The 15,583-nt window shown below is 33.8% G+C and overlaps 1 protein-coding gene across 2 annotated transcripts in view; it reads left to right on the top strand.

Moving 5' to 3' along the window:
• LOC143256953 (uncharacterized) overlaps window positions 1-13,233 on the top strand; it is a 48,306-nt gene extending 35,073 nt beyond the window's left edge. For both annotated transcript variants that reach the window (XM_076514876.1, XM_076514877.1), the window contains exon 4: window positions 10,613-13,233. In XM_076514876.1, coding sequence (XP_076370991.1) covers window positions 10,613-10,893 — 281 coding nt within the window. In that variant the 3' untranslated portion in view covers window positions 10,894-13,233. The remainder of the gene's footprint in view (window positions 1-10,612) is intronic.
• The last annotated feature ends 2,350 nt before the right edge of the window (window positions 13,234-15,583 follow it).

Genomic DNA, 15,583 nt, shown 5'->3' on the forward strand with positions numbered 1-15,583 from the left:
GTCCTGTAGGCTAGGCCTGGGTCCGTGTAGACCTCCAGAGCGAAAGAAAGTGTTGGCAGCGGCAAAATAGACAATGTACAGTTGAAATCTATTCTGTAGTTTCCTTAAGAAAAACGACATTCGGCTTGTAAAAAAAAAAACAGTGACTTATACTGTTCTCTGTCTGGATATGATATTATATTATAGATATGTTAATACTTCTGAACTCAATAAATTTGTCGAACATCTTTTTACGATTTACCCATACAAAAGAAGAAATTGAATACAAAAGTTTTCGAAAAGATCCACATTTTTTTTCTGGAGAGAAAACATACAGTGGAGATGTTCATTGAAAAATTAAATCCTACACTGACCATGACCACAGCCTGTTGATCTCAAAAACGCTGATTTCATCCATTTTTTTTTCTTGTAAATGTCTCCCATCAATTTTCAAGTAACATTGTGTTTTTCATTATATTCAGGTAGTTCAGAAATTAAAGTAGTTGGTCTTTGTACTGAAGTAAGTTTTTAATGTGAAGGCTAAGTCTGAAATGTGATTGTATAATTAAAATACTAGTCCATTAAATCACAAACAAGACAGATTACCTTGCAAAAACTAAAAATTAGGTTTATGTTCTTGAATAAGATAACCTGAGTGCATGTGCGCCGCATGATTGTAACTTATATCTTAGCAAGTGATGGCTGAATTATCAATATAATAAAATTAATAAATAGATATAAATGTATAATTATATCACATTTTAGCTATTTAGATTAAATATTTGTCTTTTAGAGTTATACTTCGTAGTCGTTCTAGAAATACAAAAGGATAATTTATATTTACTTTCTAATTTTTTATGGTGGTTACGAGATCAGTCAAATCTATCAAACACTCACAGATATATTGATTTCATAGTGAACATGACAGATAAAATAGAAAGTTTTTATAAAAAAGCATTTGGCAGTTATCTGTAGGTTATAAAGATTCTCATGTGAAATTTGTAAATTTTCTTATGCATAAAAGTATACGTAATCTTTAAATGAAAATTACTCTGTGTGTTGCCTAGTCAACATTCTGAAAACAAATGGAGAAAGTTTAGTTAAAATATCTTACTATTTAATTTAATCCGTAATTAAAGAGTTAAAAGAGAACAATAAATAAAGAAGTACAACAAACAATTTTCTCTTCAAGTTACAATCTTTGTATTGTAAAACTGCTAGTTTTAGTTGTTAAACCTTAAGAAATTTCGCACGTGGAAGATATGAAATTAATTTTTTTTAGGTTTCATAAATGCATTTGAATAACCAAAAATAATAAATTTCTATATCGATACCATAGAAATCCATTATAATTTATTTAGTGCAGTATTAGAGCTGTATATGGGTAAAAAAAAATAAAAATAGGTTAAAAGACTAAACTTACCAGCACGAAGAAAGAAAGGATGCTGTTATATTTGAAAATGACTGGGAAAAAACAAACGTTTGATGGAAATTCTGAACTTTTAATTGGTTATCCACATGTGATATATAGAATTAAGTGTATATATATATATATATATATAAGGGACCACTTCTAAAATTGAAGGAAGTGAACAGGGAACACTGCATTTGATTCAGTACATTTGTGATATCTCATTATATAGGAAAGATAGGAGATTTTTATTTGATATTATTGCTTTCAAATATCAGTAATTTGAGTTCCTAATTTGTATAAAACTATAGACTTTGTATTTTGATATCAGAGACATCCAATATGAATCAACGCTACATTTAACATACCATGTCACACACAAAAATTGATATTTAGATGTGTTCAATAATGTTCTTTTAAATTAAGAAATTAAATAATGCACAGTTTATAAAATCGAATTATAATCTACAGTTTGATACCAAACCTAATGACATAAATTCATAAAATAGTAGTTGAATAAAATTTTGAATGTGAGTCAATAAACGCGATGACATGGCCTTTGATCCGTAATCACAAATTTGGTTTCGTATTGACTAATGCCCTTGTTAACCTGAAGATGACCCAGGAAGGTCGAAACGTTGTTCTCTACTTATCAATAAAAGTGTTAATACCAATACCAGCCGTTCTGAAATACATGACTAATGCTCTGTCACGCTGTAACAGCTATGCATGTATATATTAACAGCTTGGTTTAATTTGTCATAATGGTCTTTTTTGGTTGTAGATTAAAAGCTTTGTCTAGTAATTTGTGTTATGCTGTTTTGATTCTAGATTAAGTTTGGTCTAATATTTCATAATGCCATTTTTCAGTTGTATATTAAATGCTTGGTTTAGTGTTGCATAATGCTCTTTAATGGTTATATATTGATAAGTTGGTATACTATGTCATAATGCTGATTCACAGTTACAGACTAACAGCCTGGTCTGCTGTGTCTTAATGCTGTTTCTTCATTTTGGTTTAAAGGCTTTGTCTAGTGTTTCATGATGCTTTCATAAATAGTTATTAGTTTATACGTATTTAAATCCGAATTGAAGCTTTTAGTGTCGAAAATCTATTTGATTCACAACACAGTCATTTGTGATAAGTTCCAATAATTTTAAACTGGTCGTGAGTTATTGGAATGTCACTACATACTGACATATGCTTGAGAATGTTTGACACTTTTACACGTAAAGTAAACGACGTTCCTTGATTCTTTCCACCAATCTTCTTGAAGTAAATCCTGAAAATACTCTAGAACACTCAGAACATTTATGCGTGTTGATTGCTTCGAACAATTTTATTTACCCACTATGTCTTTAAACAAAAAATAGTTTCTTGTTCTGATGGTGGCCTCAAGGATGGCTTAAAGTTCTACTGGTGGACAAACATTTCACAGTACAGTCTTAAGTAGTTTCTTATTTTCAAGTGTTACATAAATTATCCTGGACGAGTCTCCCATTTTTTACGTTACATACGTCATGTATTACATTAAAAAAAGCCGAAAATTTTAATTTTAATTTAGATGGTAATTAAATATCGATATGCATCAACTTTATTATATTTGACAACAATATTGACACAGCCAGTTTTCTGTCGTATCACAGGGCCCGGCATGGCCAAGCGTGTTAAGGCGTGCTACTCGTAATCTGAGGGTCGCGGGTTCGTACCCCCTTCGCGCCAAACATGTTCGCCCTTTCTAGCCGTTGGGGCGTTATAATGTGACGGTCAATTCCATTTTTCTTTGGTAAAAGAGTAGCCCAAGAGTTGGCGGTGGGTGGTGATGACTAGCTGCCTTCCCTCTTGTCTTACACTCCTAAATTAGGGATGGCTAGCACAGATAGCCCTCGAGTAGCTTTGTGCGCAATTCAAAAAACAAACAAACAAACCCTCTTATCACAAATATACTTTAATATACAAACAACAATAAAATTTATAACAACGGTTATTATAAATAATGACTTACATATAAAAGATTTACAAACAATAGTGAATCTTTTACCTGGGAAGGTCATAACAACTTTCAAAATTTCATAACGGTGTGCTTTTAGAACACAATTTGATAAACTACAGCCCTGTCCTCAGAGGTTTTACATTTTCTTATGAACACACCATTTTAAAAAAGCAACCATTTGGAACTTTTTCCAGTTCATTCTTTGAGAGTGCATATTTTGATAGTGAAGAGATATGCAGAGCTTCTTCTTGTTCCGTGATCAGTGTGTTTTAGAAAGCAGAACTTCACCAAATGAATCAGATCTCTCACGTCAATCATTGCCACTCATCAAAGACTCGTCAGTAGGAAAATCATTTACAAGATCCCTGTCGAATAAAAAAATATCTGAGTTAAATCCATGAAGTCATCCTTTGAACACGTGTCTATCATTTCTCTTTGGTTTAATTCACAGCACACGAGGGAAATATGTCTGGATTCTTCTCAATAGCATCATTCTGAGAAGAATTATAACCATCTGGGTTAGACAACAACTTTTCCTTAGCCGTATCGTTTCCCAACAGTAACGATGCACCTTTAATTGGCAGAGTAGGTCTTATCCCAACTACAATTGGTCTCGAAACCAGGTCTGATGCTAAACGAATGTTATGAAAAGGAACAGTGACAAGACAACCTCAACACCCTGAGCAATAAAAGACTCACCAGAAGAACTCAAATCTAAAGGCAATATACACCCTAACAACAATAATTGAGTCACCCCAGTATCACATAAATTACGTATGGGTATGGGATTAGCAGGGTCATTTCTCAACGACATGGAACCAACAGACACAAAAGTTGTAAATTCCTTCCTAAATACATCAGCCTTTATATCAGTAGTCAAATCAACAATATTGGGAGATCTGGTGAAACTACGTTCATATGTGGACACGAATATCTTGCATGTTCCAACAATAGGACATAACATTACCAGTTTTTTTACAAAAATGGCAGATAGGCCTTGATGATTTTCGTAAAGTTTTATCCAGTCTGTAAAAAGATTTCGAACTAGGGAAGCTGGACTCCTGAGAAGAAACCTGAACTTTATTGGACTGTAAAGATGCAGATTTTTGTCTAAATGGTAGAAATATCTTTTAATGAAAGGTACATTTTTTGTGTTAAGGTGTAATTATCGGAAGGAGCAGCTGCTTCCTTTAGTGTTTCAACTTTATTTTCATCCAAGTAAATTTTGAGATTGTCACTTGTACAGTGCTTAACTTCCTCAATGAGACATAATTGTCTTAGTTTGTCAAAACTGTTGCCAATATGCATAAAATTATACCATCGATTAAAATAAACTTTTTTTTTTCTTCCTGAGCGAGTTCCATATAAGTTTGGCTATCTTGCTTGCGATAACCTCGAAAGTTTTGGCGATAAACTCTCATAATTAACTTAGAGAATAACTGCTTTAACCTTATCATAACCCATACAATTTTCTAGAGAGAGTGTTATAACCTTCTTTTGCTTTACCAGTTAAAACACTCTTTAATAATAATAATCATTTTTTTTGGTGGGCCATTCCATGGTTTGGGCAACCTTCTCAAAATGTTGGAAGCATTTATCAACTTCGTTATCATTAAATGGTGGTACTTTAAATACATCAATTAAGTTCAAAGTTGTCATTTTGCCGTGGTCGATCGCAGTTGAGTGTAATTTCCACTTCTTTCAGCCTAATGTTTTTTCTCGGCTTCGAAACGGGCTTGTTCAGCCTCAACACATTTATTTTCTCTTTCAGAATGTATCTCAGAACGGCTGGTATGGGTATTAACACTTATTGATAAGAAGAGAACAAGGTTTCGACCTTCATAGATCATCTTCAGGTTAAAAAAAAATTTGCAAGTAACCGTTGTCGGACACATGTCTTAGGGACGAGAGTATAAACGGGTACAGGATTGTAGGGGGCGATGCAGTTGGATGTTAAGTTATTAATTAGTACAGATACAGAGTGTTTTCTATGGTTATGCTGTGTGAATTTGATTTGCAGTGTTCAAAAACGTGTTTCTTTTGTTTTTTAATCTGGTTTCCATTTTTCTGTTTGTTTCTTTAATATAGAAGTCGTGGCAGTTGTTGCATTGCATTTTATAAATTATGTTGGTGTTGTGTTTGTTAGTGTAGTTTTTACATAGTATAGACCTTAGTTTTGTGCCTGGTTTTTGAATAAATTTAGTGTTTACTGGAATGTTGTGTTTTGTTATAAGTTTTTTTTCTAAATGTTGGTTATTTTTTTCACTGATGTCGGGAACATATGGTATGCAGCAGTATAAGGTTTTGTAGTTTGTTGTATCTTGGAATTTATTGTTGTTTGTTTGTTGTTGGTCTAGGGGTGTGCGTATAATTTTTTTCAACGGTTTTTTGAGGAAATTTGTTGATGTTAATGAAGTGTTTTATTGTATTGATTTCATCGTTAATTTTATCGGATGAGCATAGTTCTGTGGCTGTGTTTATTTGGTTTCTTAATATGTTAAGTTTTTGTTTTGTTTCATGTGCTGAGTCCCAGGGAATGTATAATCCAGTATGGGTGATTTTTCTCTGGATTTCTGTTTCGAATTGTGTATCAGTTCTAGTGATCTTGAGGTTAAGAAATGCTATATGGTTAGTTTTTCCTGTTTACAGGTGAACTTAATGTTGGGATGTATCGAGTTTCTTCAGTCACGTTAACTGATTCTCTGTGCACTTATCCTTAATATTCTTGACTTCAACAAGATGTAGCTCACACTTTACATATAAAGCCACCCTCACCTTTCTTTACTACTTTGTTCCTATTGAACAACCTATAACCATGTAGTTCAAAACATTCCGTCATCAAAATTGTCTATATTTAACCATGTTTCAGCTATTCTCATTATATCAAAGTATTCTGTAACTACCAGTTCCCAAAGGTCGTCTATCTTATTTCTTATACTTCTAGCATTACAATAGTAACAAATTAGCCTCTTCTTATAACTACTGATTTCCTATGCTAAACTTTCCTTTACATTTCAGTTTTATTTCATTTAGTTTATCTTTGCCCTCACCACTATCCAATCCTAGTTTAAAACTTCCATTACAGCTAAGTTAACAGCCTTTGCAAATATGCTGGACCCTTTCCTACTTAAGTGTAAACCATCCATTCAAAAAATTTCCTCTTCTCACTGAACTGATCCCACAAGTCGAAACAGCTAACTTGCTCATTCTTATATATTAATTTCAGCCAAGCATTTAGCCTGAGTGACTACTCAAAGTTTCCTCTCCACAGTTAGTTCTTGGAAGTATCCCAGACACAATTATGGTATTTATCTTTAAATACTTTTTATCACCCCTCGTACTTATTAAATAGCTTCTCTGACTTGCTTTTCCTTATATTATTAGCCCCTATGTGCACAACAAAGACTGCATAGTTACCAGTTTCCTTCGTAATATCTCTTGCCTTGTTAGTTATGTCTTCCGCCTCTGCCTCAGGATATATGCTACCCTGAGGTACATAATCTAACTATTTTCTCCCGATTTACCCAGAGACTATTATACCCACATGCTATGTCAAGGATTCGCCTATAGCCGTAATCTCTTTAAGTTCATCCTGTTCATTTTGCTTTCTCTTCTTCTAGTGGCTCCTAGTCTACATTCTTTTCCCTCGCGAACTCAGCAGATAGCCTGATGTGGCTTTGCTGTAAGAAAACACATCTACAACTAGTCTACATAAGCCAAGCTCAACAGAATAGGGTCTTTGCAATTAAGTTCATTATTTTTAATCCTAATGCTATCCTTTCTAAATTCCTGAATGTCATTGTTAATCTTAGCTTATGCCTTCCTTGCATGCAAAAGCAATATTCCTCTTGAAGACTTGCTCTCATTTCCCACAGTCTATATTTCTCTTTATGTATTTCCTCAACTTTAATTAGGATAGCCTCTAACTTTTCCACCAACCTGCAGACTCTACATATAAAATGAACATCCTCACTATTAATTTCCTTAAAAGTGCATAGTAATTCAGAGTTCTCAGACAAAACCAATCACGCCTTTCACACATAACAAACTGGAAATGCTTAATCTTTATTCTTTGACAGAGATGTGCTTCCCAAGTTTTTAGCAGCTTTTCACTTTAGAAACTTCCAACACCTATTGTTGGTTTGAGGGCAAAATCAAATCCTCTTCAATAAAATTGTATTGTTTTTAACACTTCAATTCTCAGTGTGGCTAAATAAGATAATTATAAGCATTATTCTGTTTGTGTTGTAACTTCTTCCAGTACAGATTTCCCTTGCCGTTTTTTTTTATTTGAATAAACCCACCGTGTTATTTTTAAATTCACTTCAGATTTTGCTCAAGATTGGAAAAATTAAACTCTCATATACTAAAGTTTCGCAATATTTATAACAAATTGAGGCCTCTCTAGATCTGGTAAAGAGGAACCCAAAATACAGAGTCATGTTTTCTGACTCTGTTTGAAATTACTATTTTCATGGGTTTACTATTCGGAATAGATTTAGAGTCATTATTATCATCTTCCCTTTATTCTTCGAATTTTCAAACAAGAAATTAGCCAATAATCGTTGAAAATTTAACCTTAAGTTTGAATTACTCTTTTACAGACAAATCCTCAAACTTTGTCACGTAAGAAGCGATGTACATGTAAAAAATAAACTTAAACAGAAGATTTAACGCTGCTAATGCTTTTCTACAACTCACAAAAACAGTAGGTCTCACTGCAAATGATATTTTATTATAGCAGTTCATTATTATAATCCCTCACTATGATGGCACTGGTCTCAAGACCCATCAAAGTCTTGTCATACACAACATTTGGGCAGAAGACCACTGTTAAGAACCACTGGCCTGGTCCATCGTATCTTTTTGGTTTTTGCCACTTTCATCGAGATTGTGTTACAGTCTTAAGTGGTTTCCCTTCATTAAGCTATGCCAATGGTGAAGGGACCTTACACATCATGGAGCCTCTTAACATCAAATTTTCAAGTATAAACTGAATTTGAATCAGTAACTCATTAGTAAGTTAGCTACATACCGTGTTTCTCCGATAATAAGACCTACCCATAAAATAAGACCTAGTGTGATTTTTGGGGATAGTTTTAATATAAGCCCTACCCTTAAAATAAGCCCTAGTTAAGAGTGGCAGGAAGAGAAAAGAAATAAAAATAATTAATTTATTAATTAGTTTAATAGTTAGTTAATTAGTTTGTTTAAGTATTAATCAGTTAGTTTAATAGTTTAATAATAGTTTATTTTAAATGGTTAGTTTAATAGGTTTACTTTATAACTTCATTTTTTTTAATATATCAAAATAAGACATCCCCCGAAAATAAGCCCTAGTGTCATATTTTGGAGTGAAAATCAATATAAGCCCTGTCTTATTTTCGGAGAAACACGGTAGTAGGCCGTGAGTAAACATTATATCAAAACTTCTTTTGTCATTGTGCCACTTTCTTGAAATTAAACTATAACACCAAAACGGCAAGAGTAAATTGTCACTGCAATTTTTACAAAATGAAATATCATGTAATTAATGAGTATTTGTGAGTTTACTTTATTTCTCTGCTTAAGATTATTGCCTTTATTGAACGACATATATACGTATTACCTAAAATGAATGTATATTCTGATATTTCTTTCTTCCCCTAGTTTGTTATAATATGACCACATGGAAATTTTTCGTTATAGAATTCTACCACTGTGCTCAGAAAGCAATGAGTACAAAATTATTTGAATATTGAAATGTTAATGCTAGTTGTTTATCTCCAATTATAATATGGCATAGGTTGACGATCAAAATGTGACCATTCTTCTGAACAGTCTAGCTGTTCAGGCACTGATACTTTGTCTTTTTCAGACTTACTGTAAACAGCTGCGAAAGTATTCAAAACATATTCTGTGATGTCACCCCAGCTATGCAGCTTAGTCTCATCAAGTAGAGGATCATCCAAATTTCACAAGAGATGCAGTGTTTCTTGGTCTTGTATCTCACTGTTTCACACAACCAGAAATAATCTCAAAATGTACAGTAATTCTCCAAATCCGAATCTTCTTCACATAGTGAAACCATAGTTTCCTGTAAGCCACCTGTATCATATATGGATTAGCTGCACACCCTCAGTAGCTCAGAAGTAAGACCATACAGTCCAATCTTATAAAAATCAAAATAATGAAAGTGCTAGATCAGGAATATTTGTGTGAATGGATAGAACTACATTCCACCCTAACTTCTCAATTGCCGTTGTTATACGACAAAGAGCATGGATTATAGCACGTTGTTCACAGTCAATATTTCCTGTAGATGTCGTTTTATTTTGGAGATTACTAGTTACAAATCACTTATCTTGGAAATGCGTAACACATAATGTCGCTAGTAAAGAATGAAGTTTGACCTATCAGCATCATCAATCACGGTTACAGTGTTGTCACGCTTAGCATAAGGGCAAACAATTATTTCTTCCTGAACACTCGCCTTATTAATATATGGCAGTAAATATTTATTATTGGCAGGAAAAGCACTATTCAACAAAAAACTGGGTTTCATTTATCTTTACTATGAAAATAATAGTATAATTATTTCTTTCTTGAAAATTATTTAATATTTGAAATGTTTTTGATTGTGATACTCATAACCTTTCTCAGAATGAAATCACAATTACACTAGTTTTTGTATGGGCGTCTATTTTATTTTAAGGTTATTACCTCAGGGAAATAATATCTATATATTTTACAAGCATTTCGCTTAAACATTATCCTTCATACAATCTAAATGTCCCACAGTGGCACAGTGGAATGTCTGTGGGCTTATAACGCTAGAAACCAAGTTTTTATACCCGTAGTATGTAGAGCACAGATAGCCCACTGTGTAGCCTTGTTGGCCCGGCATGGCCAAGCGTGTTAAGTGTTAAGATTACCAGCGACTGGTAATCTGAGGGTCGCTGGTTCGCATCCCCGTCGCGCCACACATGCTCGCCCTTTCAGCCGTGGGGGCGTTATAATGTGACGGTCAATCCCATTATTCGTTGGTAAAAGAGTAGCCCAAGAGTTGGCGGTGGGTGGTGATGACTAGCTGCCTTCCCTCTAGTCTTACACTGCTAAATTAGGGACGGCTAGCACAGATAGCCCTCGAGTAGCTTTGTGCGAAATTCGAAAACAAACAAACTGTGTAGCCTTGTACTTCAATACAAACATACATACATTTTAATGTTTTGTTTTTAATTTTTTCCAGAGGGCAAGTCTGTAGCCATATCCTATGAGTGTAAGTTCATGGAGATTTCAGCAGCAATCAGTCACATGACAGATGAGTTGTTAGTGGGCATTGTCAGACAGATCCGTCTTAAAATCCAGCAATTGAAAGACCTTAACCACTTTTCTCCACCCAGTAGAAGGCGAAAATCTCGAGGTAAAGGATCCCTGTACGGTACCAGGAGGCGAGCGAAAGATTTGCTGAACAAGCTGTTAGGAAAAAGAAACTGCAGGTCGAAGTCATGTGATAACCTCCATGTCTAATAGTTATGTTGTAATTGGTTTATTTCAACTTTCAACATTTATTGATGTGATGTTAGCTGCTTTAACAATTAGATCGTGCGATCAGAATTTTCAAACAAATGACTTCACATTTAATGTTTCATGTAAACTGAAAATAAAAAACATATCAACTTTTTTATATCAACAGAATAAGTGCGATCAGAAAATTTTGAAACCGAATTCCTCTTAAAGATATCATTATATATAATAGTAACCAGTACATACCACAGGATTAAAGCATGTCTTCTGTATAACAGCTTTCTTCGACCAGTGTTGTTAAAGCAGTCTTCTCTGTGATGTTTTTATATTCAACGTCCTTCACTTTAATGGCTTTCAATAAAAGTCTTTAAAAACATTCTTAAATAAAATATATTTACTACAACAGTAGTTCATGTAGAAATCACAAACAAAACGATACAACAACACTTTGCAGTAGAGTTCACACTAATACAATAATCTTTACATCATCAATCAAACGATACTTTAGTTTCTAGTATAACTCTCCAGTACAAAAGTCTATAATACAACAGTATTTTATTCAACAACGGAATAACTTTCACAAGAATACTTTATAATATAATAGACTTTAGTACAACAGCATTTTATAGAGCAACAGTCAACAAAACAATACAACAGTTTCCTCCAGAAGTTCTCTAATTCTTGTTTGTTTCTGAATTTCGCGCAAAGCTACTCGAGGACTATCTGCGCTTGCCGTCCCTAATTTAGCAGTGTAAGACTAGAGGAAAGGCAGCTAGTCATCACCACCCACTGCCAACTCTTGGGCTACTCTTTTACCAACAAATATAACGCCCCCATGGCTGAAAAGGCGAGCTTGTTTGGTGCGACGGAGATGTGAACCCGTGACCATCAGATTACGACTCGCACGCCTTAACCCACCTGGCCATGCCGAGCCTTCTCTAATACAACAACAGTATTTTATTCTTTACTACAACAGTATTTTTTATATCATCAATAAAATTATACAAACAGTGCTCACAATAATCTTAATTACAACAGTATTTCCTACAATAATCACGATAAAAAAAGCATTATAACAATTTCTACTAGAACTATCTTTAATTCAATTGTCATTAGGATGGCATTATTTTATAGAGCATCACTCTCCAATACAAGTACCTTCACTACGATAGAAATGTATACAGCAGTCATCAATAAAACAAAACGATAGTTTTCAGTAGAGCTCTCTCTGATACACAGGTTTAGCTGTAACATAGTTTTATCCAGCAATCATCAACAAAGCATTACAATAGTTTATAGTAGAACTCTGTGGAGTTTCGTATTAGCAGTTGTTACTATGGACTGCTAGGTTACTTCTGGAGTGGTTGAAGAGTCGACGTCTCTGAGTAGAAAAAAAAAAAGAGATTGGTATTACCTTTGGGAATAGTACATATGGCATGTGGAAAGGCGTTTCATGAGCTACAAGGGTAGGTAAGGTCGTCCTGAAATGTGGGTTGGAGGAAAATTCATCCCCATCGAAGGATCTGGGTCTTGGTGGGGTCTATAGAAGCCCTGGGTTTACAAATCTTGATAAAGTCAGAGATAAGTATGTCAAGAATTACTGGTGAAAGTGGCGGGGTTATTGGTTTGTTTGTTTTGAATTTCGCGCAAAGCTACACAAGAGCTATCTGTGATAGCCGTCCCTAATTTAGCAGTATAAGACAATAAGGAATGCGCCAACTCTTGAGCTACTTTTTTACCCACAAATAGTGGGATTGCCCGTCACATTATTACGTCCCCACTGTTGAAATGGCGAGCATGTTTGGTATAACAGGGATTCGAACCCGCAACCATGGATTACGAGACCGAAATTAAATAAAATAAAAATTTTGCTCAATATGTATGGCTCTTTATTTGTGTTGCAATTATGATAAAAACACTGACGTAAAAAACAGCGATAGAGGATTAAATTTAGATTTTGTCTTAATATTTGTCTTAATATGTGTTTGAAAACACATTTATATTGGACATTTTATTTTGTGTGGTGTTTTTGTCCTTAGCATTTTTATCACTATCAAGTTCAAGCTTTTTATTCTCTCTCATATTGTACATCATTACTTATTATTCTCTCAACAAATTTTCATTTTTCTGACGTCTGTCGCATCTTTATACTACAAAAGTATAAGTAAGTGTTGCTTTCCGATGTGCAATTTTTAAATTTTCATCCATACTGTGCGTAAACTTAAATATGTAATATGTTTTCCTTCATTGTTAGTAAATTTTGGTATTTTTCCTTTTTATTTCAAAGTGCGCAAAAATTTTGAGGGTTTGTATGATGTGTTTTTTGTTAACAGTGAACATGAGTGTAATGAAAATTTTATCCTACAATAAAGATTGTTATGTGTAGTCCGGATCTTGATACTTCTTTATCCAAGAGTTTTGTAGAGAAACAAAATGTTGAACAACAAAACAACAAGAGCAATCAGAAAGATTACATACCCTCATCCTGCCACTCCTTTTCAAGCCCTTTCTCTTGTATAAAAATGGAGATAGCCAAATAAAACCCAGCTTGATTCTAGCGAGAAAGAAAGTTAAATAACTTAATTCAGTGCATCACCGCATTAAAACAGGGAACTAAAGAAGAATTGCATATTAACTAAGATAATGGATAACACACAGTTTGGTCGGGTATTGCACTCTTGTACCTTTATGAAAACCTAATATTTGCCAAATATTTCAATATAGAACTTGAAACATTCTCTTATTAACATTTATAAAAACAATAGGTATACTGCACTTCCAAGTAACACAATCCAAACCAGTAATCATACTTTACTTCATATCACTAAATATTAAGATTCAATTTAAATTCATTGTTTTCATTCATATTCTGCTTGACAGTTGTTTTATCTGTGTAACTGATTCATTTGTTATACAACATTCATAAACGACTTTGTCCACTGCCTATACGTGTGTGCAACATTGAAAACATATATTTATTCAGTCAAGCATATTACAATATACGTATATCTAAATATATCGCTCATCTTATCGCATACTGATTCTTTAAGACAGGCAGATCGCCTCTGGCAAAAACGTTATCATCATGGTAACGTTCTCAAGGAAATTCCACTAGCCACATCTCAGCAGTTGCAGTGCCATGATGTGCTGCCTTCTCAAAGCCCTTAAACTCAACAAATTTCCTCAGCATCATGAAATAAAAACCACCAGCAGATCTTAGCCAAACTAAGACTTTTGAGCTAAAAATGATTTAAACCAGGATTAATATTCATGTTGTCACAACTGTATAAATCAAAACACAGAGTCAAACAAACTTAAACTAAATTCAATACTTCACAGTAAAAAGCATTTGCCTCCTAGATAGCCACCAGCAATTGAATTAGCAAGGCATTCTATCACCATATGCGAGTCAGTCCACTCACTATAGCTGGCATCAAAGAAAACCAAACGCAGACAAATAGTTTGTTTGTTTATAGTTAAACACAAAGCTACACAAAGGGTTATCTATGCTCTGTCTAGCACGAGTATCAAAACCTGGTTTATATGGTCGTAAGTTCGCAAACATACTGCTGTGCCGCTGAGAGTATCTTATTTTAGATGCATAACAACCAGATTCAATGCCACTTCTTATTGTATGATCAAGCAGTATTTTTAGAATATAACTAGACTTAAGTTGCTAGATGTAATTAAATATATCTACATTTTTTATTCATCATTTACAAAGGCTTCATATTTATTTAAGAAAATAGTTTAGTTATCACTAGCAAGGTAATAGTTTCTTAAGCTAACATGGTATGTGCTATCAAGTCTTTGTTTTCCTTGAACAGAAGTTGCTAATTGTTGTCTTATAAAAATCCCTACTTATTTATGGATATACATTAGTCCATTTATTAGCTGTATATAATCCATTGACAATCTGACAAACATTATTAGTTGGAAAGTATAAAATACTAGTCATTCAAATACAAAATTTGTAATTTTTTAGTGTTACACAGAAAATTATATTTAATCATTTGTTACGAAACTATTATGTAGCTCGTTCTAACTTATCTTTCTTACACACTCACTCATATTTATACTGCACACGCATGTATTGTTTATTACGTATTCATTTTATCAATCATGCAGATGTATAAACACAGAGAAATTTGTAAAAGTTAAAGTCAAAGACAGAGGAAAATTAGAGAAAGAAGTAACTAATTAGGAGGGTAACGGATCCATGGACTTCGTCCTCTGGTGCTGAAACCCTCGCAAGCCAAGACAGTGTAAAGAACAATGCAGCATTTACCCTCAATCGAAAAGATCTGCAAACATTATCACGAATCGAGACAGGAAAAACAATTATGTAGATATTACAACACTCAGTGCTAATGAATTAAATCGAGTGCCTAGAAATAGAAAAAAATAAACTTGAAATAGGAATGAAGAGACGAACCCATTCTTCATATTCGGCTGTAGGACATGGACACAAGTTTCTGACAAAATGAGAGATTTTATTTGTACATCAAAGATTACCTCTTGTTAGTACATGGATACATATTTTGGTGCATTTACGTTGAAACACAATCAAATTCCAAAGAACGAATTGTGCCGAGAATGATCTGTGACCAATCTCTGAAATCAATATTCCCACATGTTCTGATAATCTTAAAGATGTACCTGTGCCTCCGGCCCAGCAGTTGTTCAAGAAAAA

This window comes from Tachypleus tridentatus, chromosome 7 (assembly GCF_004210375.1).
Source record: "Tachypleus tridentatus isolate NWPU-2018 chromosome 7, ASM421037v1, whole genome shotgun sequence".
NCBI classification, from domain to species: domain Eukaryota; kingdom Metazoa; phylum Arthropoda; class Merostomata; order Xiphosura; family Limulidae; genus Tachypleus; species Tachypleus tridentatus.